Raw genomic sequence first — 26,677 nt, 5'->3', positions numbered from 1 at the left:
TGGCAAATATATGCATCTATGGTCATTACATTTCTCCAGTTTACACTGTTAATCACACTATTCCTTCACTCATTTACATCAGCAGTGCAGATACCATATAATGCCTTAACTGTCTTATTGCTCTCTCACATATAGGGCAAACTCAAAATAGCTTATCCACAAATCCGATATAAGTGCATAAATCTTACTGGATTAGACAAAACACACCTGGATGTATTACTTTGCAATGTAACAACATAAATGTACATTCATTCTCAGCTTATTCTTAACATTTCCACATCACTTGAACCATAAAGTGTATATAAGATATTTTAATCTCAAATAATCTGATGTCAGGGGCTTTACAGTTAAATTGGAGCACCACACACACATATTTGCTTGTTAAATGGAGTTTACCCAGTTTAAATACATCCCGCGGGCTGGCGAACTCTCGCGGTAACTCTCGCGATAACTCGCGGTAACTCTCGCGAGACTTGGGGCTGCGCGGCTCGGCTTTACCACCGCGCCGCGCTTCAGTAATTTTCAACTAAACCCCACTTAAGGTTACATCGGCGGTGTCAACATAACTCTCAGTAAACACCGAAGTAGAACAAGGCACAAAACCCTCATACACTGTATTTTTAAGACGATACTGACCTGTAAAAATAAAGGTAGAGTCTCAGAGAAAGAATCACAGGAGCACTCGTGTCTTTTCCCGAATTGCATCTGAGAGGACAGGAAGTTGGTCCGCTCTAGGCAACCGCGGGCGAACGACTACAGTGTCAACAGTTCCGCTTATTATTTCTCACTTTTACTCTCCTCAATTGTTATGGACTACACGTAATGAATGTAAAATAATAATTGTCTTAATTGCTGACATATGTTTTTCTTAAAAATAATAAAATTTACCAAAATGTGGTAGCACATTTGTGTTCACCACATGCTCCCCAACAGCAAAAGTGGCTCCTGACACTTAACTTGAATTATAAAAAAACCCTTTAAACTAACAAAGTCTCTTTACAGAAGTCCCTGGAATATTCCTGTTGCCCAGGTGTCCTTAGACTTCAGGCATTCTTCTTCCTGAGATTTCTGTTCGATTCAATAGCAAGGAACAACATATGAAACAGGTAAGTAAGGGCTAAGGGTGAGGGGAGAGGGGTAGGGGGGTTGGGAGTAGAGAAGAGGGTAGTAGAGGGAAGGATATGGCGAAGGCTGGACGTTGATGGTGTTCACCGCAGGATGAGCCTGATAGGCTGGTTGACCCAAGGATGGGTAGGTGAAGAATGTGGTGGGACGTCTCTGCCTGCTGGACTGCCTAAGATGAGATGGTGGCTCTGGATGGATGTCATCCCCTGGCTCCACCCTGGGTTGCGGCTCTGGGTCAGGAACCTCTACTGGATCAGGACTGGACTCAGTGACGTCAACTTCTTCTTGAACCTGAGGCATCTCCTGATCGTCACTTAGTTGAGGTAGGTCTGGGTCTCTTAACACAATTAGATCCTCTTCCGGAACCATGGCACTTTTTTTTCTAGGTTGGACACGAGCCCTTAAGACTTGTCCTAGTTCACTTGGACCAGAGCTCCGTTGCGCTCCACTTGGAACTGGTGTGACTGGAGAATGGCCCCCTCGAGGGTATCTGGGTACACCAAGCCAGTACAATGGCTCACCCTCTTCCGAGTCAGTTGTGTCAGGGTTCGGCTCTGGTGTCATTGGTCTTCCGGTGGACTTCTTGTTTCTCTTGTGTGGTCTTGTAGCCTGACTTTGGATAATGTCCACTGGCAAGTCATTTACTTGTAACAACAAGTTCCTGTGCAAGGTGCGAACAGGACGGCCTCCCGCCTCTGGACTCACTTTGTAGACGGGGTTGTCGCCCACTTGCTCCCTCACAATGTAGACCGTTTGCTCCCAGTAGGGTCTCAGTTTGCCAGGGCCACCCCTTTCACTCAGGTTTCGTACCAGTACTCGGTCTCCTGCCTGTAGCATTACTCCTTTGCATCTTTTGTCATAGTTTGCTTTGCCTTTGGAACTTGACTGTTGACTGTTTGCATTTGCAATGCGGTATGCTTCTGTCATCTTCCCTTTCCATCTTTCTGCATACCCATGTGGTGTCTCAGTGTTGTTTTCTGCCATGAGACCAAAGAGAAGGTCTACTGGAAGACGAGGGTGTCGACCATACAAGAGGTAGTACGGAGAGAAGCCAGTCGATTCATGCTTGGTACAATTGTAAGCATGGATAACATGGGGTAGATGTTCCTTCCAATTTTGTTTCTCCTTTTCTCCCAGTGTACGCAGCATCTGTAACAGGGTGCGATTCAGTCTTTCAGTAGGGTTGCATTGGGGATGGTAGGGGGATGTCCTTGAGTGACCAACTGATTCTCGAACTCGCGACCCTGGTCGTGGTGGAGCTTGGAGGGGTAGCCGAATTTGGGAATGTAGTCATTGAAGAGGCGGTCTGCCGCAGTCTTTGCGGCCTTATTCTTGGTGGGATACGCTTGTGCGAACCTGGTAAAATGGTCTACAACAACCAGTATATATTCAAACCCACCTTTACAAGACTCTAAGTGCAGGAAGTCAATGCAAACAAGCTCAAGAGGGGAGCTGGACGTTATGCTACCCATGGGTGCTCTCTCGTGTGTCATTGGCTTCTTCTGGTTGATGCACTGACACTTCCTTGTGACGTACTCTTCAATTTCTCTCTTCATGAAAGGCCAATAGAACCGCTCTCGAGCCAGGTTCAAGACTTTCTCCACGCCGACATGGCCCATGTTGTTGTGGAGGTGTGTGAGAGCTACCTGTCTGTAGAGAGTAGGTAGGACCAGCTGCTTGCGTCCTGTAGTCTTTCTATAGAGAAGGTCATTCTCCATGTGCAGCCGACTCCACTCTCTCAACAGTCTCTTTGTGTTAGTGTCAGCCTTGTCATCTTCTGTTGGTCTTATGTCCTTCTCTACCATGTCAATGACTTTTCCGATTGCTGGATCTGCTCTCTGCGATTGTACAAGTTGGTCATGACTGATTGACTGTAGGGGTTCTTTGATGGGTAGGTTTGGTGCGGTGAGGTTAAGGGCTGCAATCCATGCTACGTCTCCTTGCTTCGCTCTTCTGCTCCCTTCCCAAACTGCACATACGGCTTCCTCCGACAGTTCCTCTGAGCACTCTCCCATGAACCTCTCAATGTCAAGTGGGCAACGTGACAGCACATCTGCATCAATGTTTACTTTTCCCGGCCGATATTTGATGTCGAAGTGGAAATCTGCCAATTGTCCGACCCAACGGTGTCCAACTGCATTGAGCTTTGCTGTGCTGAGGACATATGTCAAGGGATTGTTATCTGTAAAAATGGTGAAATGTGGAGCATAGTAGAGGTAATCCTTAAACTTGTCACAAACTGCCCACTTGAGGGCGAGAAACTCTAGTTTTCCGCTGTGGAAGTGGTAGTTTTGTTCAGCAGGTGTGAGCGTGCGAGACCCGTACCCAATCACTCTCATCTTGCCTTGTTGGTTCTGATATAGGACGGCACCAAGGCCCCTCTGGGATGCGTCCGTGTGCAATATAAAAGGGCGGGTGAAATCAGGGTACGCTAACACTGGTGGCTGAGTGAGCATGTCGATCAAGCGCTCAAGGATCTCTTGGTGTTCTTTGTTCCACTGTATCAGGGCTCGAGAAGGCTGCTGAGTGTGTTTTGCTCTGCCTCTAGTTGGCTTTGGTGGCAGTGTGTTGGACGGGACTTGGAGCAAGTCATACAACGGTTTGGCTATGCGGGAGAAGTCCTGCACATACGTCCGATAGTAGCTTAGGAATCCCAGAAGCTGCCTGACTTCTCCGACGGTCTGTGGCCTTTTGTGTTTGAGTGCCTGTACTGCCTCGGTATCTTTGGGGTCCACCTTTACTCCATCTGCAGATACCAATCGGCCGACATAGCGAACCTCTTCACGGAACAGCTCACACTTCTCGGGTTTTAGCTTTACACCATGCCGTTGTAGGGCTTGGAGGACTTTCTGTAGCACTTGGACATGTTCGTCAAACGACTTGGAAAAACAAAGCACGTCGTCAAGGTAAGGAATACAGCACTCGTCTCTGAGGGTGTCAAGCATTTCTTCCATGCTCTGTTGGAAGGCTGCTGGGGCATTAGACAGTCCAAAGGGTATCCTCACCCATTCGTAGAGGCCCCACGGGGTAGTGAATGCCGTCAGGTACCTTGAGCCTTCTGCGATGAAACCTTGATGATAAGCTTTACCCTGATCCAGGATCGAGAACCAGCTGTAACCACCTAGCGAGTCTGTGAGATCCTGGATCCGGGGAGTGGGTGTCGGTCTGGCACAGTCTTGTTGTTTAAGAGACGGTAATCGATGCACAAACGTAAAGACCCATCCTTCTTCCTTACGCAAATGACTGGAGCAGCATACGGCGACTGTGACTTCACTACCCATCCCTTGACAATCAGCTCTTGAATATACTCCTTTACTTCCCTGTAGAGGGGTTTAGGGATAGAAGCATAGGCCCTCTGGACTGGTGTATCATCTTTGAGCCTGATTTCCATTTGTAGTGAAGGGATACAGCCTATGTCTGTGCTGCTACGAGAGAACGCCTCACACTCTTCCCTTAACACCTTTTCAACTGACTTCTGTTGGTCCGGACTCAGGTGGCTAAGATCAACTGGGGGTAGCCATGACTCAGTGGACAGTTCAGAAACAGGGGTGGCTGCGCTTACCTCAGCTATGGTGATGGGGCTCTGTGTGGGTTGAGTCAGCTCTGATGTGTTTGTGGGTCGGTCTGCCTCAATAACTTTAGCGACATGTTGAATAGTACCCAGGGCTGTTCTCTTCAGTAGAATTATTTCGTGTTTGGAGTGGTTAGAGATGGGGACCTTAACAAATGGCCTTTGAGGGTTGTTGATCTCCAGGAGCCCTTCCCCAACACTCAGGTGTCTCAAGGTAGTGTTCTCGTCGGGTTCGTACAGCACCAGGGGGTCACAAATGTCAAAACTTTGGGGTACTCTGCACCACACTTGGACTGCTTTTCCAGCAGGAATGGTCACATTGCTCTTCCCAATTCTCACTGTGGCTGGGTCACATTCTGCTCTTTGTGGTACTTGTATGAAGTTTACCATAGCCATCACTTGCTCTTCGTCTGTACCAAAAGCTTTGCGTAGGAGACTATACAATAAAGCACTGGCCTCTCGGTCTGACTCTTGTGTTTGGATAATGGCGCCAAGCACGTTCGCTCCCAGGAGGGGCTGAGGGAGTGACAGCTTACTGACAAGGAAAGGGGCTTGCACAGTAAGATTGGGATCTTCGTGACCAGCAAGAGTGACTGTAAGTTCAACCCACCCATCATAAGGAACTGCTTGTCCGTTAACCGCATAAACTTCAAGTCCATCATTTAACAGCTCTTGGAGGGGTCTCACCTGATAGTTAGGAATAAACCGCTGAACCCACTGTCTGTCCACTAAACTCACTTGTGAGCCAGAATCAAATAACACTGTCACTGGATAGCCACCAATCAAACACTTGAGGAGGCTTTTCTTTCCAACTAGGGGGACTTTACAGCTGTTTGGTGTTAAACTTTGGCAAGAGGTTACCTGTTGCTTTCTCTGGTCTCGCTTTGGCTGCCTTCTTTTTAGCTTACTGCGACGTCTTGCACACTCAGTAGTAAGCTGTGCAGAGGAAGACCTTACTGGCTGGGACTGTGACTCTGCGCCGGCCTCTGGCTGTCCCTCGACAGAGACCGATTCCAGTTTCCCTGAGTTTTGGTCCGCTTTAAACATCCCACCGCTCGGTGTCCTGACTCGCAGCATACAAAGCAATGACTACAGTCCTGCAAGTTCTGTTCAGTACACTTTGGACAAAGGAACGCTTTCTTTTGAGGAGGTCTGTTGGGGTTGGCTGGGGTTTGGAAAAGCGGGTTGGGAGGTGGTTGTGGGGACAGCTGGCAAGGCTTTGCCTCCTGTTGTTTAATTAGGCTGGCGACCATGTTAGTTAGAGTCTCTACTTGGGCGACGAGTTGTTTGATTGTTGGTGAGGATTGTTCTTTGGCTATCTTGTTGTTTGCTTCGATCCCAGCACTTTGGGCTTGTGCACTCTTTTGGCGGGCGACTTGGCCTAACCTTCGCTGGTGTTCATTTTCATCACTGATAATCTTTGTGACCTCACTAAGAATCTCTTCGTCAGTGACATTGTTGTTTGAGGTGAGAGGTCTTAGTCTTTGTCGCAAGTCTGCGTACTTAGCCCCCAGGCCTTGATAGATTGTGTGGAGGAAAACTTCCTGGACGGTTCTTGGGTCATAGGAGATCTCAGTGTTGGCCTGCTTCGACTGAAAAATAAGCTTCTGTTTAAGTCCAATCATGCGATACAGAAACTGCTGGGGCGTCTCTTGTTCACTTTGTCTAGCACACATTAACTCCTGGAGCATTTCAGTTGTCGCTTTTTCTCCGAGATGAGACCTCAGAAAGCCCTGAAGTTCATGGAGAGACAGGTCATCTTTGAGCATTAACATGTCCCGGAAAGTGCCAGGCTTCACAATTCTCAACACACCTCGAACAATTTCAGCCTCCACAAATCCTTCTTTAACTCCTTCATTAATCTGCTTGGTGAGACTGTTGTAGCTGATTTCGGAACTGTTGTCTCCAATCTGTCCTCCAAACACTTTGAATTCTCTGCGTGGCAAGTACGAAAGGTCTCTTACAGTGACTGGCTGCTTAGGGCTAATCTGTATGATTGGTTGTGGTTGCAAATTGCTCTGCTGGCGTGCTACAGCAGGTGACCGGGCCCTTACAGTTCCACATAGTCTTAGCCTCTCACCCAGTGTCTCATACGCTTTCCTCAACTCCTCTAACTGTTGTATTTCTGCGTTTGCATAGGGGTTTGGTGATATATCTGGTGGATCTTCCGGCGGTTGTGGGTCTAGCACGGTATTGGATGGTTGTGGACTGGGCATGGCATGTACTTCATTCTCACCAGCTGTTTGCACGGCAGGATTACTTCCTTGGATGACTAGATTAATCAAATCATTCAGCGTCAACAAATGACTCATGCCCTCATCTTCAAGTTGCAATAGTGTATTTGACTGCATGTAGGAGGTGATATAGTCCATACAACCTTCTTTATCATCCTGACTGAGCTGTGTAGTGTCTTTGTTTTCTGATGCGAGGCTCTTAGCGAGTTCGAAGAGGTCTTGACCTTGGAGTGAAAACAAGCGTCTCCTGATATTCCAGGCGAGTTCCTTTCTCTCGGTCGACATGTTGTATGTATTTCTGATTATCCTTCAGCTCGATAGTGACTAGGATGCGTCACACTCCCCTCACTGCAGTACGGTTCCACGTCAAGGCAAAGGTCCCCTTTTCACCTCACTACCTGGACACCTACTCGCTGGCTTGGCTGGAGTAACGGCCTTGTCACAATTGTGTCGTGGTTCTGGTATCACTGGATCTGCCCTCGACGACTGTAGAGGAGAGATCCCGGACGAGCCCCCACAGTTTGTTACGGGTCCCAGATGTGAAGACCACAATAACAAAAAGAATACAAATCTGTAAAAATAAAGGTAGAGTCTCAGAGAAAGAATCACAGGAGCACTCGTGTCTTTTCCCGAATTACATCTCTTATTTCAGATCAACAAATATAATTTACATCCAGTGCTTTCACTTGTCAGATATGCTCAATAACTGTAAAAGGTAAATAAAAGGCATTTGGCAAATATATGCATCTATGGTCATTACATTTCTCCAGTTTACACTGTTAATCACACTATTCCTTCACTCATTTACATCAGCAGTGCAGATACCATATAATGCCTTAACTGTCTTATTGCTCTCTCACATATAGGGCAAACTCAAAATAGCTTATCCACAAATCCGATATAAGTGCATAAATCTTACTAGATTAGACAAAACACACCTGGATGTATTACTTTGCAATGTAACAACATAAATGTACATTCATTCTCAGCTTATTCTTAACATTTCCACATCACTTGAACCATAAAGTGTATATAAGATATTTTAATCTCAAATAATCTGATGTCAGGGGCTTTACAGTTAAATTGGAGCACCACACACACATATTTGCTTGTTAAATGGAGTTTACCCAGTTTAAATACATCCCGCGGGCTGGCGAACTCTCGCGGTAACTCTCGCGAGACTTGGGGCTGCGCGGCTCGGCTTTACCACCGCGCCGCGCTTCAGTAATTTTCAACTAAACCCCACTTAAGGTTACATCGGCGGTGTCAACATAACTCTCAGTAAACACCGAAGTAGAACAAGGCACAAAACCCTCATACACTGTATTTTTAAGACGATACTGACCTGTAAAAATAAAGGTAGAGTCTCAGAGAAAGAATCACAGGAGCACTCGTGTCTTTTCCCGAATTGCATCTGAGAGGACAGGAAGTTGGTCCGCTCTAGGCAACCGCGGGCGAACGACTACAGTGTCAACAGTTCAGCTTATTATTTCTCACTTTTACTCTCCTCAATTGTTATGGACTACACGTAATGAATGTAAAATAATAATTGTCTTAATTGCTGACATATGTTTTTCTTAAAAATAATAAAATTTACCAAAATGTGGTAGCACATTTGTGTTCACCACAGTGACACATTTGTAAGGAAAATGCGTTTGTGGGTTGAGCAGCAGAGTTGAGCATGTGGGTTGCACCCATGAAGAACTTGGTCAAATCTTCAAGATTTATTGCCAAGATGCATTGCTACAACATAGAAATCATTGATACAAATGCAAATGTTCTTACTTTATGTTGTGCTACGTTTATATACATACCTGTTTGTCTTGAATTAAGGCAAAAGAATGCCTATGTTACTATTTTAAGCACAAATAAGAAGAGTGACTATTGACCTCTGTTTGTTTTATACATATATATATATACATGTATGTACACCCCATTCTGTATCAGATAGACTAGATAGCAAGTCTTACAGGAAGCCTGCACCTTTTCTAAATTCATCTGCTTTCTCTTTTTCAGCTTCTCCCCGAGCAAGTTTCTAATGCATGAAATGTGGCTTGATGGGGGAGACGGGGGCGAAAGTGCCGCTCTCATCAATGGGAGCTGTATGGGGTGCTGAAGTGGGCTCACTCTGAGAGAAAGTGCAGCGTTGCATGTGTTTTCTCTCCCTCAATAGATAGGAAGCTTCACCCACGCCTGCTAGCTCACTCACAGCATCCATAGCAAGCTCAGACCACCAGAAGCAAACTGATTTTATTAGTCATCCACCCCCACGTGAATAAAAACTTTCCAAGAGGCAGCAGGTTGAACGTGTACTTCTTCAAATATTGCAGCGAACATGTGAGCTGCACTGTAAGCATCACTGTATGCAATCCAGGCTTTTCGTTTTGAAAGGACACTACATTCTTTGTACCGAGTTTCTAAGTATAATCGCATCTATAATTATCCAATTTTGTCGAGTCACACCCCCACCTTGTCACATCACATCATGAAAATAGACTGAATGCGTCTTGTACGCAGAACTAAAGTGGGACAATCACATTTCTAGAAGAATAACAGTGATGAATGAGCTGCAACAAAAAGCCCAATAAACTGGAATGGAGTGGAAACACAAAAACACATTAAAGCTGAGTGCTGCATAAATAGCGAGCATCATCACGCAACTGAAAGGCATTTTCAGATTATCATCACCGCTTTAATAAATACTTGTCACCTCTTCCTGCTCACAACTAGACGACCGACGAGTAGGCGATATCTTTAGTGGCTGAAGTGGTTGCGAGAAAGAGCGATACCTGCTATCTTTTATTACAGATGTTGTGATTTTTCCCCCTTTTTATTGACCTATTGAAGAAAAAAATTGTGGACATTTCTCTTTTGAAAAAGAAATAAGACTCAACAGAAACCACAATCTAAACTTACCATTCAAAGGGACGTTGTAAATGAGGAAGTGGACATTGTGACCTGAGATGTGGCGGTTATCTCATTAAAGTGGCAAAACCTCTTTGCTTGGTGTTGTGTGACGGATCTTTAATCAAAAGCACATAGTTCAGCTGGTAGATTATAGACTCTTTCATTCTGTCTGAAGTTCATCAGCTTTCATGTAGACAGATAAATGTAAAAATTTTATCTATATTTGATTATTCCGGAGACATTTTTTAGGTCAAAAAAAGCTCCAATGACTTCTCTGGAATGGGTAAAACTAAACTGATGTCTGAAACCTCAGAGATTTCAGCTGTTTATATGCAGACACAAGAAGCAAAGAGCGGCATAGTCCTCAGTCAGCATTTCGACATTGCCAGCAGTTTTTGATGGTGCCATTCAAGCACATTCAGATTCAAATGTAAAAGCTTTTTTTCTTCCTCTCTTTACTGAAATGTGTTTATTTATATTCCATTTGTATTTATTTTACAGACTGATGTCCTCCCTGTAGGATTTGAAAACCCCACACACATACACACTCTTTAAGAATATTCTGGGACATGCTCCAACCTCCCACAATGCCGCATTAAATAGGTAGATACTGGAAATGGATGGAAGAATTTATTTATTAAAATACTGCAGGAGGAAACACGTAACAGCCAGAAAATATAATTTTTTTATTTTATTTATGAGATAAAGAATTTATCAAAAGGAATCCCAAATCTTAGAGATTAAAGTTGCTGTCTGTCACTGACAAAGTTATAAAGAAGAGTTTTTTTGTTTGTTTGTTTTTTTGGCTGGCAGGGTCCCTTTTAACTTGAGATACATTTTGGCAGCTCATTCTAAATATATTTATTAAATATAAGAACAGGAGGATTAACAATCCACAGCATATGCCAGGAGAGAAATACTCTGATTGCTTAATTAAACGATGCATTTTTTTATTTATGTTTTTACATAAACACACAGCCACTTTAATAGTTACATATTACAAATATGTAATCAGCCTTTTATCTACTGGAGCCATCCCTGGGGTTACAAAGAAATGTCTGTAAAAAAGATCAATTGTCTAAAGAGTGACACTTCTTGTTGATGCAAGGGGTCAGAGGAGAATGACCAAAACTAATTCAACCTAACAGGAAGGCAACAGTAATGCAAATAACCACTCTATATAGGCAATGCATGCAGAAGACCATCTCTGAATGCATAACATGTTGTACTTTAGAGCAGGTGAGCTACAGCTGCAGAAGACCACACAGGTTGTCAACTAAGAACAAGAAACTGAGATGTTGAGGCTATGATTCAAATGGGCTCGTCACAATTGGACAACAGAAGTTTGGATAAACATTGTATGGTCGATGAGTAAACAACATGAAAGCATGGATCCATCCTCCCTTGTATAAATTGTTCAGGCTGCTGCTGCTGGTGCTACTGCTGATGGTGTAAAGGTGGCAAATCTGCAGCAACTGTGTGCTGCTGTCATGTCAACATGGACTATAATCTCCGAGGAATGTTTCCGGCTCCTTGTTGAGTCTGTGCCGTGAAAACTTGAGACAGTTCTGAAGACAATATAGGGGGACCAACACTGTACCAGCAATGTGTCCTCAAAGGCATAAAATAATCTCCGATCACTGAACTTAAAACTGTGTTTGCTGCTGAATATATGCAAGTCCAAAGAGAACCTTCTGATTTTAAGTGCTGGGTTACAGTATTGTAGTTATGGCAAAAAGAAAGCACATCCTACATCAGTTCTAAGGTACTTTTCAGACTATCATAAAAATAATCATTGGTGGGTCTTAAAAGTAGGTTGAAATCAGATGGACAGCACATGACATATTAGACCGTGCCATTATTTATTTATCAAAAATTAAACCAAAATGCAGAAATAATGTCTGAAAAACTAAGCACACCTTAACTGCTTCGATAGGAATTAGGAGGATAAGTAGCAGCCAGCTGCTGCTAACCAGTCACATCTGATTAACTGATCATCAGCAAACAAGTATGAATGCCTCCATAAAAGCACAAGCTTTAGTTTGCAGTATATTGAGGTGTGTGTTCGTTTGGTGCTGAGAAGCAAAGACATCAGCGCTTGTCTAAGAGAAGCAATTGCTGCTGCCCATCTGTCTGGGAAAGGTTATATAGTCATTTCTGAACAATTTAAAGTCCATCATTCAGTGAGAAAGATGATTCACAAGTGAGCAAGAAGTGACCCAGGAGTGGTCATCCCAGGAAATTCACCCCAAGGTGAAGGAGTGCTATGCTTCTGTGTCTGTAATGGACTGAAACAAAGCTATGACATGTATCAATTATAATATCAAAACTTTTTTATTTGCACCCCTTTAAAAAAGTCATATCAAATATTCAGTGCAATAAGTTATGAACATGAACCAGGGACGTTTACTAAAGTATCATATATGAGTACAGTTGAGTTTACATTAAAGTTCTTTCAGGGTTTTACTTCATTAGACTTCACAGGGAAATGACACTAGATTTTGTGACATCATTGAGTAATTTATTCGTCTGTTTTTCCTCTTTTGGTTGTTTAACTAGTACTTTGCAACATTTCTAGCTTTTAAAATGAAGCACAGTCATTTTGAGTCCTTTTAAAATACAATCTTATGAAAATACCCAGTGTAATATTCCATAATAAAACACGCACACATACATCTCAAGTACTTTATTTCAGTAGAGTTTTGAGGTACTTCTACAGTACTTTATTTTTCCACTTTATACTGTTTCATGGGTCTGCTTCATTATTTTTCAGAGAGAAATATTGTACTTGTCACGCCACTACATTTTTTAACACTACACCGGCTGTTCTTTTAAGCTGTTGGTTTACGACCTTTCCTACCTTTGAAATGATTATTTCATTTCAGTGAATTTAAGGGATTTAAAGAGGTTACCATATTCAGTGTTTCATTTTGGTGTTTCCTGTATATAAAGGTACTTGTTTTCTGGGCTCTGAACTGCAATGTGTGGGAAACAATGTTACACAACATTGATATTTTGGTGGCATAGCCCACCTTTACTTCAATTCAGTTCAATTCAGTTTTATTTAAATAGCACAACAACAGTCACCTCAAGGAGCTTTAAGGTAAAGATCCTACAATAATACAGAGGAAAGTCCAACAATGAGACTGTGAGCAAGCACTTGGCGACAGTGGGAAGGAAAAACTTCCTTTCAATAGGAAGAAACCTCCAGCAGAACCAGGCTCACCTAATCATTCACACTGTAACCTACGGTCCTTGTAATTGAGATCCATGTAACTTAGTAGGAAAAATCTGTATTCCAAACAGGTGTTCCAAGGCACTTTTTAGTATGCATCAGGAAATAAAGACATCCCCACAACTCTTAGCACAACACTTGTCAGCATCCGTTTCTGTAAACCCATCTGTCTTCTCTTCTCTCCCTCCCTTCAAACCCCACTTTCACATCAGCGTTAAGCTCATCTTTGAAGCATCTCACACATTCATGCTTATCTGCCCTCGCACCTTTGTCGCACAGCAACATGCCTCCCTCTCTGTGGCGCCAGCATTTGCCAGGATGCACACTGGATTGATAAGGGCCTCGCAGTCTCATCTTCTGGCTTCACTTATCACCCTTGAGCAACAAGGGAGCACGGTCTATGCATTCATGGTTCTCTTCATTGATAAGAACAGACTGGACACTTTTTTCCCTCTTTTTTGCCTCTTTGCTCAGAGCATTCCTCAAAACTGCTGTCTTATGCCAGCCAAAGCATTTAATACAGCTCTAAGATAAGACTCTAGAAGATGTGATGGTTTTTAATTGCAACCTGAGTGCCTGACACCTTACGGGTAGTGGTAATGTAATTTTCCTAGACAAGAAATATGAAGCAGCAAGTAATAAAAGCCAATAATATCATTTTAACGTAAACAGAGTCTAACACAGTTTATGTCTGCCCAGATGACTGGAGCTGGCATCTGAAACTATCTACAGATGGCCTGCTGAAAATACCAAGCACCGAAGGCTGGAGGGCGGCTGCAGTGGATGGCTGCTGGTGTCATGCCACACATCATAAATCTTTCTGGGACAAGCAGTCAAGTCCAACTTCAAGAGATAACTGATATCCATTAGTAGAGTAGGCAGCAGTGACAAAGAGCAGTCTTTGTCTGTAGCACTCAGATGAGACAGAGGACACACATCCAGAGACAAAGAACTCCCATCATGCTGCTTTAATCGGGCTATAAATCTGACACACAGCATTTAGAGAAATTTGAAATCCAGCAGTGTGTTTTATGCAAGGGAAATGTGTGTATAACATTTTTGAAGGAGAAACATTGTGAAAAAATCATTCTCTCTTGCTTAATTTCACAATGTTGATGCTATAGGAAATGTCAACAGGTGAGCAGGTGAGGAAACATAATGAAATGTTCTTGTTTTTTACACCAGCTACTCATAAATCTGCTATACTGGGGAGACAATAGAGGATTATTCAATGCAGCAGACGTCAACAACAGATTAATCAAATGATTTGAGGGTTAAAGAAGCATAATTATTGCACAAAGAGACTAATATATCATGCAGACACTCAGAACACTGATTTCAGTGAAATTTAAATATTAAAGAGATAATAATTCTAATCCAGAGACTTGTAAGAGACAGCCAGCTGGGTCAGTGTGGCTTTCCAAAAAAAAAGAAAAAAGAACCTTGGAGATGAAATCAGTCCCCGGGCAGCACAGATCATTTAGCCACAGTATCAATTCCATCTCCATTAACCCACAGCAGACAGCCTCATCACAGAGAGCACCAGAAGACTGACAAGAGATGACAAATATTGATCAAGATATCAGATCCTGTCTGCTCAGAAGCTTGTTATACGACCCTTTTTCTCTTCATCCTGACAGATATGAATCGATGATAAGATGGAAATGATTTTCTTGGATTTTTGTACATGGACAGGATTTTGTGAAATATGTAATTGAGAAGCTGTGTTTTAATTAAATTTACATGGACATACGTGAACTCAGGGCTTTTGATTTTAAATGCTCAAGATTGAAGCTCAAGACTGCCACCGTGTGGCCAGAATAATCGATTTCTTTATCAACCCAGAGCATTTTACATTTTATGGTATTGATAGATAGAGTGCAAATACTCTACCTATCTATGTTAACAGACTGTATATGCACACTGTTTGTATTTATAAATGTTATGTTAGTGTATAGTATGTGGGAAAATAAAATACCAGTGCATGAATACGTGCACAAATCATGGCACACATGCTTTTGCTATGGTTATGGGCATATAACGATTATTTTATGAGATGTGGATTGATCGTTCAGATTAAAAAGGAAAACAAAAAAGAGAGAAATGGAAATTTTGCAAGTTTGCAGACAACTCAGCCATGTGCTGATAATGAAATCTCCTGAGCAGATATTGAGTTTTCACCTGGAGCTTTATTATTTCCTATTAGTATTATTGTCGTTTTAAATCTAGCTTGTGGCAAAACCTTCATGCACAAGAGAAAGGCATGTTATTCATCACACGAAGAATCACTTGAGGTGAGAGTTTTGACTTCTTTAGTTGTGCAGTGGCTTTATTTCTATGGTTTGGGGTTTTATTGTTAACTCCTGCTTGTGTGCTGACATTTGAACCACATACTTTGCAATTTCTAAACCCACCAGAGAACCTGTCATCATGTTCTCAAATAAAGATGTAATGAAAAGCCATCTGCTCAGCCAGATGCTCAGGTTTTTGATTGTACTGTTAGGGTTATGCAGCAGGGGGCAGAACAGCACCACATTTCATTACACTGCGGTTTATCTATATCTCCATTTGATTTCAAGTCTGCATGAAACTGGAGCCAAGAGGCTTCCAAAATGATCTGTATGCACTTAATCTCACTCATAAAGTCATATCGCTCAGAACCCCATCAAAAAGAAATTGAATGTTAATATTGCATTAGTCAGAAATCTTTCCATAAAGCTCCCCCAGATATCACTTTGCATGGATTGAGATGATCTTATCATGGTCTTCAACAAGCAGACTGCCCATCAAAAGGGATACTGTGAATTACCTCCTCATATCCAATGTAAACAGCTTGATCTTCACCAAATCTGGTCTATAATAACCTTCTATTTCACTCTCAGAGGATTAAATAGCTTTGCACTTTAGAGGAATAATCCTAGCTCTGTATATGTCTTGGCCTCAATAACTGAAACGGGCTGAGGGTATGTGCAGTAGATGTGTATGTATATTGCCATTCATTACGCTCACTCGATTTCTTCTTCAAGGATGGTGCAGTAAGGAGGATGCAGTTTAATGTGATGTTTATTTTCAGCTTTAAATTCTTCAGAATAGTAAGAAAGAGGAAGATTGAGAAGGAGAGAGAGAGATAGCAACTTGTAAGAGTTCAAGAGTTTAACTTCAGGGCGCTTTAGGAAAGACAGGAACCATCAATCGCCAATTAAGTACTGTTAATTGGTTGGCAGTTGCCTCTTATTGGCACCACAGAAGAAGTCATGAGACCACCAGCAGGGTTTATCCTCTGAGGATCATGAATGTCAGTGCAACATTTGATTGCAGTTCATCCAACAGTTTGTTGAGACCAGCAGAAGGGTATAAAGCTAAAATAAGATATCATTTAGTGATACATAAACTGAAAACATATGTCTAGGTTAGCAAAGGATACGAAATAAGATTAGCTTGAAACCAGTAATGGTTCTTGTGAGCATGAAATGTATCTGCTGCAGTGTCCCTTAATGCTAGATCTATCAGGTCTGAAGATTATTCTGCAGCTGGTTATTTTTATGCTCTGCCCTGAAAATATAGCAGGAACAAATATCACAAATGATGACATCTGAAATATCTTTCTAAGGTTATAATCAAGAATTAAACCTTCCTTAACATTGCTGCTCACAAATTAACTCATCAGTGGAGAAGAATCTTCTTAACATCAACATTTCCTGCTATCCTGGCACATCCCAGAGCATTTTTACCCATCATTGTTGATTGTATGTATACTTATCTCTGTCAACAAAGTAATTAACAACCTTTTCCCTATCGACTGACATCATGATTTCGAACTGAGAGCCATTCACTCTGGGGCCACACTGAGCGCAGTCATCCCTTGCCTTTTGAAATTGCTCTCTGTTTAATTGGAATGGAACTCAGTTGTTCAACTCATTAAGAAGCCCCATTAGAAAGTGTGTGAAATGTGATATGGATTATAGCTAATGCGACCACGTAGATGTGTTGTAAAGCCGAATTCAAATGCCCTGATAGAAAGTTTTATAAACAGCCGGGGGAGAAATGAAGATTACCAACAAATGAAGCTGTTAGACTTTGGCTAAGTATTCAGATAAGAGGATGAAAGAGCTTGAGTGTTGGATGCTAACAGCATCTATTGAAGTGATTTGAAATCAGGCTAAGGTCATCCTGCTTCACTCTCTTCTCCTGTCCCAAAAGCTCTGGTTCCCCTAGTTTAATCTGAAATTGAAGGCTCTCAACTGCGACAGATTATGGGGGGCTAACCCAAGCATGTAGCCAGGGGCGGTCTCCTAATGAGCCCAGCCAGCAGAGCAGCAAGTGACAGCAAGTAGCTACTCCAGCAAGGAGGGGGTCTTCAATGCCATTCAATAGTTAGAGCAACAGGGTGGTAATCGAATCATTTAAAGCAAAAGAACTGACACCAAAACCCGCATTTAATAAACAGTGATTTCTATTTTATGCTTTGTATTTTGAGTGATACATATTTTGAAATGAAAACACAAACATTTTTAAGACTACATGAAAACATATTTCAAATTTGTGTCTTTAGTGGGAGCGATTAATATATCAATTATTTACAGCACGATATAGGACAACATTTACTTTCTTTCTCTTGAAAGAGTTCTGTCGGTGGGGCGCCTCTTATCTAAAATGCCAGCACTTAGTAACTGTACAAGCAAAGGTTAAAATGAAATGCAGACTTTGACACACTGACTGCTCGTTGCAAGTACTTCATGTTGCACTGGATGAAATTCTGCTCATCTGGCTGTCTCTATATAATTGCGGGATCTATATACAGGGATATTTCTCACTCTTGCTCTTTTCAACCTTTCTATTATGATGATCAAGCAACAGCTGTATGTTTTGAAGTGAATCAGGGAGGGGGGGAAAGTGCATTTGCATCTTGTGTGCAGCAGCAAACCAGATGAGTTTTCTCCTTAAAGGAGTCCCGATGCAGACCATCTGCAGGACAGTGAGTCATACCAGGTAGGTCCATGCTTAAAGCAGCCAGACCACTGGGTTCACTCGTGAAAACAAGAGTCCTCAGCGAATTCGACAGTCTCTATGGACTTTTTTGCTCCTCTGGTGAACTCAGGGGGTCGCTGGCCTTCTCCTCGGCTTCCTGTCTCTCCGGTTTGCCCTCCAACTGTCTGTCATGAGAAACTGTTCCCAGCACTTTGGCACTGTGCTCCTGTGCCTTGGCCCTGAGCGCGGCAATGCTGTTCTCTCTCAGTTCCTCTTTAGAAATGACGGACTTGCCTTCTGACCTCTTCTCCTCCGCCTCGGCGTCTTCTGCCCTCTGAGAGCTCGGCTGCTGGGGTGCATCGTCCTTTCCTGACGGCGGGGGTGCTCCAGCCTCCACGGACTTTTTGTGCATCCCTGCAAAGAGTTGCGGGTATTCAGATTTAGAATAGCGTCTGTTGATTGGTAAGCCATCCTGGACTGAAAATAGCAAGCAAAAACAGTTGCGGTTTAGAAAATAATGTTTAAATGGACAGTGGCAATGCATGACCAGGGTACTGGATGAAAAATATTTTGCATGCTGATTTCAATTTAGGAAATATATTAGTTTTAAAAGGTCATGCTTAGGGGGGAAAGGGAACAAGACACGGGGTACTTGTGGAAAGTCAGAATAAACGCATTAATCTCAGCTTGTTAACTCAATGAAGTGCAACCTCTGATTATTTAAAATTATGATTACTCAGTCATCACTAACTGACTGAACTGTGCAGCTAAGATGTGCTTTACATCTACAAAAATGGATGAATTAGAAAAACAAAAGCGGAAAAATCAGTAAAAGTAAAACAAAAGCCTCACCAAGCAGCCAGGGGGCGCAGGACTCCATGATACCATCCTTTGCAGACTTGAGGATGGACTCTGGCAGAGGGATTGAATGCCTCACCATGGCTCCATACAGTCCATATTCAGCCATCACTGTGCTGCGACCCCAGCATTTCTCCCTCTTCCTCCACTTGGCCCTCCGGTTCTGAAACCACACCTGTAACACAGGAAGAAGTTCCCCAGTTTTTAGCTATATCGCTTAAGTCATCATATTCATCAGATTTCAGGTCACTGCAGCAGAGGCCAAAATACGTGCAAGAGATTAAATTTGATTCATTCAAATAACCTTTTAATTTTGAATGAATAGTTTTTGGAAACAGCCGAGATGGACTTGAATAGTGTTGGGGCTTTTGATTACTGTTACAGAGGATATTGGGAATGAGTTTTCAGTAATTTGGGAACCACAAGAAGAGGAAATCAGAGGAGTTTCACCGTGGCAGACTGTTTCACAATGGCAATCTTATTGAATCTGCTGCATTATGTGCAAGATGCAACAATTTGTATCCTAAACAGGTTTGGGCTTTTTTGATGGATCGTCTGCATATCTTCTAAGCCACCGATGAGAGCAAATATTGAGGAAAAAATCGGTTTGAGTTGTGTTTATCCAGCCAAAACGTGCTGTTAGTCCAATAATAAACGCTTAACGATGACAAAGAAATTCTAATTCAAACGTTTCCAGAAGGGATCATCAAACCCTCCTAAAATGTAACTAATTAATCCATTCCATCCACTTACTGCCATTTTAGGCTTTTCTAAAAGCACCCTTTTAGAAATGTTAAGCCTAGTCTTAGCTATTTTAAAGATGATCCATTTAGGAATCCAGTGCGATTCAAAGTGACTTAAGATAACAACTTAAGTCCTGTTTTGCTTGAGTCCATTGATTTCCCATAGCCTGCAGGCTCCAGGTGTAACAGATCTCTGCCTCCTGTCACTGCTTATCGCAAACTACCTGGTGGCATTATAGATGGTGTGACACAACAAGACACTTCACTTGGCTACAGCCAGCAAACTGCTTAAAGCCCGGAGTGTCTGTGTGTGCGCTGAGAGAAAGAGATAGGCCAAATTGATTGTATAGCACAACACAGGATTGTTAAGCACTCAGCTTAGGCACCTCTGGCTCTGAGAGAGGAGGAAGGTGGGAGGGCAGAAAGAAGACTCGAGCGAGGACAGATTTTAAATCGAAAGCGATCAAATCGTTTTCAAGCTTTTTTATTAGATTTTTTTCTTCTGGTAATTCTGATGGATAACCCTTATTTCATACAAGATACTTTTTTTAATGAGAAATTGCTTATGTGCCCCTTAAAAAGAAGCCAGTGTGTAAGCCGCGAAGAGGAGCGACCCAGGGGCACGCCGAGGCTGATTGAAAAATAAGTTAATTTCAGGCCCAATCGATGGTGGGCAGGCGGGCAAATATCACGGGAAATTAAACTACCGGGACTCGTGGGATCAGCGCTATTGACCCATGCTAATAAATTCAATGTAGTTATTTCATTTGAACTCCCTGCGTCTCTCTCCAAGCAGCAGCAGCAGCCAGCCTCCCGAGCTTGTCTGATTTAACTAATTACACTCAATGAGAAAATTGGGTGTTAATTTTATTTAGGATGGGAGCAGGGTTATTTATTTATTTCCTTTTATTATTTATTCCAGGCCCTACTGTTGCAGCCCGGTAATGAGAACGAGATTAAAAGGCACCCCGGCAGATGGATGGTCCAGGTCACACTGCAATCTTCTTCCGCCTTGATAGCTTGATTAGGTCGTTAGCGGCTCCTTCTCTGAGAACAAATTGTTTCACATCCAACTGCGCCTGATGAGAGATTATCTGTCCTGGCGAGGATGCTGGAGGAGAGCAGTCTTTGTTCAGACGGGAGGAGGAGGAAGAGGAGGAAGGGGAGGAGGAAGGGGGGCCCCATCGCTGATCGATTTGCTGGGGCTCACTTAGACCATCGTCCCTTTAACATCAGAGCAGCATCAGGGGCAGCTGGCGGCCTCCACTCAAATATTACAGCGGGTTATTAGCACTGATGGAAAGGTGAAGGATGAGCGAAGCGCATTCGCCCGAACAGGTGCATATTCATGAGGAGAGCGATTAGAATATTCACACAAATCATTACGGCAGATGAGTTCAGAACGAACCCGGTTTTAAAGAGACTGTTGCTTATTTTTTCAGAATGGCCCACAAAGCCCAGATGCGCTGTTTAAAAATGTAAAATTAGATCGAATCCTTTGAATACAACGAAATGAATGTGAAACACTATGAGATACTTTCACTCTGCTGTTGCTTTGATTAGCCAGTTGTTTGTATGTGCAAAGCAGCTGTACGAAAAAAAAAAATGTACAAATAAAACTATGCTTCAAATGAAGCATTCCTTTATATTTTAAATGAATAATATGAAACGTCGCATTTTTACAGGCACAACTGGGCAAAAGTAGATTGAAATAACCGAACAACTTTATACTTCATATAAAATAAAATAAAATTCTTTGAACAGCAAAAAAAAAAAAAAAAAAAAAATTGGAAAAGCTCCATGGTCTTTTTTTTCTAATTCAATAAATATTCATAATTTTTTTTATAATTTCTTATTATAATTATCAGGGGTTTTTATACCTGTATCCTGTCTTCAGGTAGCTCTGTTTTCATGGCCAGCATCTCTCGGGCATAAACATCCGGGTAGTGCGCTTCATTAAATGCCTTTTCTAGCTCCTCCAGCTGATACGAGGTGAATATGGTCCTGTGGAAACGGGTTAAATACAGGCGAGAAATATATATTAATGTGCTTTGAAAACAAAAAACACACGCACACGCAAAAACCCGATTTTTTTCTTTCTGACAAACTAATGAATACATGTGCATGTTTTAACACACACAATTTGCACTGGAGAAAAGCTAAAAAGGCGTTCAGCTTTAAGTGCCAGTTTTAATAACTTAAATAAAAACTAATCATAACATTACCCTGTTTTTCAGATAATTTTTTTTTCAATTTGCCTAGATGGCAATAATTTGAGAAAATAAAAGCTCACGTACAGTAAATCCTTATGTGCACAGTTGTGAGTGCCAAAGAAAGAGTAAGACCAAAAATTAGAAATTAAAAATGTAAGAATAACAGCCACTGTGCATTTTATTTTATTTTATTAAGTTGAACAAAGGGATGTTGTATTAACATGAAATTTAACATTTTCATCATTTTTCCCCCTGAAATCCAGAAATCAGCACTAACCGGTGGCGTCTTTTCTTCCTTTTCTTGCTCTGACTTACTGACGACTTGGAGAGTTTTCGTTCATTAGAAGACAAATCTTCAGAGTCTGAGAAGAAGACGTAATGTTAAATGAAATTAAAAGATCAGAGCAAATGTTTGCAACGACACAGCACAGGTTTAAATAAACCTGTCACAGCCTAAAACATTCCAGTTCAAACACGATACTAATACTACTATTACTATTATTATTATTATTATTAATATTATTATTATTATTATTATTATTATTATTATTATTATTATTATTATTATTATTAATAATAATAATAATAATAATAATAATAATAATAATAATGATGATGATGATGAGGAGGAGGAGGAGGAGGAGGAGGAGGAGGAGGAGGAAATGGAAGAAATCTGGAATCTGTCTTAATCCACAGTAACACAGTGAGTGGAAATGCGATAATAATATAACTGCTGTAATAATTTCACGGCTATGAATCATTAGAAAGTGACTGCAGATCACCTGAGCTGGCAGACTGGCTGGTGTCCAGCGGGCCCACGGACCTGCTGTGGGGCTGCAGGTGAACATCTTGCCCGTCAGACAGCACAGTCTCCAAAAACGCTGGCTGGCTGTAAAACGATGGAATCCCACCAGGGCCGATTAATCCCATCCCGACACCCACGCCGGCGGGGCCCAGCATGGACCTGGCGGCGATAAGGTGCGCCCCGGCCGGCAGCGAGGCCAGTGGGCTCCTCGGGGCTGCGGATGGCTCCTTATTCAGACCCAGTATCTCTTGGATGCCGAAGCCGGTGCACCTGGGCGGTGGATTGGTCGCGCCGCTCTTCGGCTGGTGGCTGTTACTCCCTCCATTAACACCCAGAGAGGTTTTCTCCGATAGATTTAAACTTTCCGACAACACGGAGCCCTGTTTCCCCGTCATAGTGTCTCCGATGTTCCTTGAAAGGCCTGTTTCTTATCACGGCGTCTAACAGGACGGTCCCCAGTGCATGATCCTCTGCGTAACACACAAGAGCCCTTTAGAAAATGGTCCTTTTATCCAACAGGTCCATCCCAACAAGAGGCAGAACCAGCAGCCAATCAGCTGCAAGGATTCGGGATTCCTGTGGATCATGGATGCATTATACGCCCTCCCGAATGGATATCTGTGTTTTCCTGAGGACTGCGTGGATAAATGAAGACTAGATCCGAGGTAAAGAGGAACAAGCGATCTTTAAGTTTGCAATCTGTTGGAAGAAATACGAACAATGAGCGATGGAACAGATACACACACACACACACACACACACACACACACACACACACACACACACACACACACACACACACACACACACACACACACAAAGCCAGTTCTCTCTGCCCAACCACTGGCTCATAGGAGTGGATAATTGATCTCCAGATGCTGTGGGAAACTCATCACACGCAAATCAAAGGCCCTCCCAAAAACGACAGCTGGACGACATGGACACAGTCTGCGCTGCACGGTCCTGCACAGCGTTAATCCCACAGCAGCAGCAGACTACACAGATTATAAACCACAGGGGGATTTTTCTTGGAGGATGTGGGAAATTAAACAGAATATGAGCAACGAACACACAAAATAATACAAAACTAACAAGAAACTCCCACAGCATGTTTTTTTGTTTTATAATAATAATAATAATAATAATAATAATAATAATAATAATAATAATAATAATAATAAATTATAATAATAATAAATTATAACATAATAATTTCATTCATTTTATTGCAATAACACAACAAAAGAAAAAATGTTTCTTTGCGTTACGGTTTTAATGACCTTTATCTTTATTATTATTATTAAAGATGCGGACCAAAATGTTAAAAATAAAAAATCTTATAAGGATAATTTAACAGTTTTCTTTAAAAAAAAAATACTTATGATACATTTACTTGGAAAGCACAGAGGACAGGGATTTGCCCGCTGTGTGCAGAGATGATGCAAATGTTTTTCATTTACTTTCTTTACTGAGGTAAACGTGCCAGTATTATGCAAAAAAGCAATCTGTGTGGTAAAATCAGCATCGTCACAGGTATATCATTCTAATTAAAACCTGTGGGAATGAGTCATGTGGGTGGTGAAAGCGTGGGTCTCCGTTATGGAAAGAAGAGTCTGGTGGAGCTCAGAGCCTCAGCTGATCAAGACTTTAAAATTTGACTATTAAGAAGGAGAAAAAAATATTTATTGCAATCAGTGGTTGGCCAGTTGAAACTAATTAGGCCCTATTTGGTGGAAATTCTATTAATGACGAAGTCAATGTTATTAGGATATGCTAATGGCACATCGGCCCGCTGGGATCGAGTCATTTATTAACAAGGAAGAGTGCGAGTCACAGGGACATGGCAACTACAGGGAACTTAGTTCCCTCCCTCTCACTCAATCATCACTCCTGTTGCAATCTATACGTTTTTTTCTTCTCTTCTCATGATTTTGTCGGTAGTAGGATGGTTCCTCCTTTGTGTTTACTTTTATTAGTCCATCTCCTCTGAAAACTGGTCCGTGCGGATTTACATGCAGAAGAGAGGATGACTAATAAGGCTCGAGATTAAGGGAAGATTTAGTTCAGTCATTCGTGTAGATTAGGTTGCCCATCAAAGACCTGCAGGATCTAACGCATGTAGATTAAAAAGAAAACAGCTGTTGGATTTGTTTGTTTTTTTCAGTTTGTTTATTTACCCCCCCCCCCCCCTCCCTCCCCCTCCGAGAACGCACATACACACACACCCTACATCATTTCTTTTCTTCCCCCCGCTCTTCGTGCTTCCGTGCTGCGTGTCCTCAAACATTTGGAAATGAAAGCAGCTTTCAGAGAGGAGTGGCCTGCAGAAGGTGAGGCTCTGCTAAAACAGCTGTGAGATTTAAAATGTTAAAAATAAAAAGGCCAATGCAGCGTATTTACGGGAAGGTCACACACACACACACACACACACACACACACACACACACACACACACACACACACACACACACACACACACACACACACTGGTGAATGGATAAGTCACATGGACTGCCTGTGGCTTTCTTTTGAGGTGTCCAATCTGACTGTTGTCAAACTGTTCAAAAAACAAAACAGAAACGTCTTATGCAAGAGGTGTGGGTGCTCAATCAGTTTGAATCCTCGGTGTTGAAACAAGGTGCAGGCAACTTGATGACAGCGCACATGTAGCGCCGAGTCAGGGAGGGGGGGGGGACTAGTAAAGCTCAGCCAAAAGCCTCTGCTTTCCCAAAGCACTTCCAGGGCATGATGTTATGCGATGCCCTCCACCCCTCTCCTCCTCCCCCGGTATACTGAAAGAGTTTGCAAGCCCCGCAGCTTTCTCATGGCTCCTCCACAATGGCATGTTTGGTAGCTGCCCGTCGGCATTGCTTAATTAGGCGAGGAGTTGATTAATTTGCACTAATTGACAGCTAATTTAAGGACTCGGGGCACATCGGATTGACGTTTGTCGGGGCACAGAGGCTACGTGAGGTCAGGGCAACGCACTGCGGATGGATGGAGTGTTTCTCTTTTTTTTCTCCCTCCATATGGATGACCAGCTCTGCGGGGACTGACCCGTTTCTCGAAGAGACTGCTTGGCTGGACTGAGGCTATACGGGTGACAGGAAGCCACAGTGCGTACACCATATTGAGGATGTCAGCTCGTTTAACACGTCAGCGCTCAGCAGACTGATCAATGTTCGCCAGTCAGCATCAACAGGTGTCTACATTCAGCCAGTCCCACAGACGGCAGGGGCACTTCAAATGGGCACAGTTGTTGCACTGAATGCATAAATGCGGGAAATGCAGACACACTGACTTTAAAATAATGCACTTTTTTATAATGTGTATAAGTTCTGCAACAGCCTACGATTAGAATCACAACAACGTCAAATGCACTCTGTAGAGCATAAATAAAAGAATGCCTAATCTAAGCTTCTGCACTTTAATATGAATAGAATTTGCATGATTTCAACCAATCCCCTCACAAACTATTAACTTGTCCTGTTTTGATATAACATTACACGTTTTTGTGTGGGGGCTTTCACAGATAATATGAAAGTAGTTTTTAATATTTATATCTAGAGGGACTTCACCTTTTAGCAAACTAGGAAGTGTAATGCGCTTTAAAGTTATTGAATGCATTAATAAACGAAGGCCTTCCGAAAAGAGAATAGAGACGATAAAACTGGAAACACTCAGTTTATTTTTTTGTGGCTTTAAAATATCTACAAATTATCAGTAAATGTTTTAACTTCATAAAGCCACCGCGTCACAAGTCATTGGTGACACTTGGTGGGATCAGATCTAAAAAATAATTCTTCAGTTTGATCCCTGGTTTTATTTCTAATGTTTCTCAGCACCCGAATGACAAACTCCAGCTTAAGAAGCGTGCACAGGCCTTCAGCTTCTTGAGGCCATAAATAAAGACGGGCTGGGCTTCTTTTCTGTCCACGCTTTGCGTCAGCGGCTCGCCAGACTGCGCGTCCCAGGACACTTCAGTAAGAAACACGGACAAAGCCAAAGTGCTGCATGA

The 26,677-nt window shown here is 42.4% G+C and overlaps 1 protein-coding gene across 2 annotated transcripts; it reads right to left on the bottom strand.

The window, feature by feature from the left end:
- Positions 1-17,544: 17,544 nt before the first annotated feature.
- vsx2 (visual system homeobox 2) lies at positions 17,545-23,425 on the bottom strand. 2 transcript variants are annotated; one of them, XM_085391496.1, is made up of 5 exons: positions 22,637-23,425; positions 22,132-22,216; positions 21,522-21,645; positions 18,893-19,073; positions 17,545-18,517 (listed from the first exon to the last, which is right to left on the bottom strand). In XM_085391496.1, exons 1-5 carry the CDS (start codon positions 23,052-23,054, stop codon positions 18,138-18,140), a joined length of 1,188 nt encoding a protein of 395 aa, XP_085247622.1. In that variant the 5' UTR covers positions 23,055-23,425; the 3' UTR covers positions 17,545-18,137. The 2 variants fall into 2 exon arrangements, with proteins under 2 accessions (XP_085247622.1, XP_085247623.1); XM_085391497.1 differs by having other exon boundaries at positions 17,545-18,454.
- Positions 23,426-26,677: the final 3,252 nt, after the last annotated feature.

The sequence above is a fragment of the Rhamphochromis longiceps genome, linkage group LG19 (assembly GCF_057381845.1).
Source record: "Rhamphochromis longiceps isolate RC_006_pf linkage group LG19, R_longiceps_female_GT1.1, whole genome shotgun sequence".
NCBI classification, from domain to species: domain Eukaryota; kingdom Metazoa; phylum Chordata; class Actinopteri; order Cichliformes; family Cichlidae; genus Rhamphochromis; species Rhamphochromis longiceps.
The sequence above is the reverse complement of the archived record's forward strand: the minus strand, read 5'-3'. Positions and strand labels throughout refer to the sequence as shown.

Coding starts and splice junctions, on each gene's coding strand:
- vsx2 (XM_085391496.1), bottom strand. CDS start 23,054: ATGACGGGGAAACAGGGCTCCGTGTTGTCGGAAAGTTTAAATCTATCG. Junction 19,074..21,521: donor TACCTGAAGACAGGATACAG/GTATAAAAACCC, acceptor CCTGTGTTACAG/GTGTGGTTTCAGAACCGGAG. Junction 18,518..18,892: donor CTGCGCCCCCTGGCTGCTTG/GTGAGGCTTTTG, acceptor TGCTATTTTCAG/TCCAGGATGGCTTACCAATC.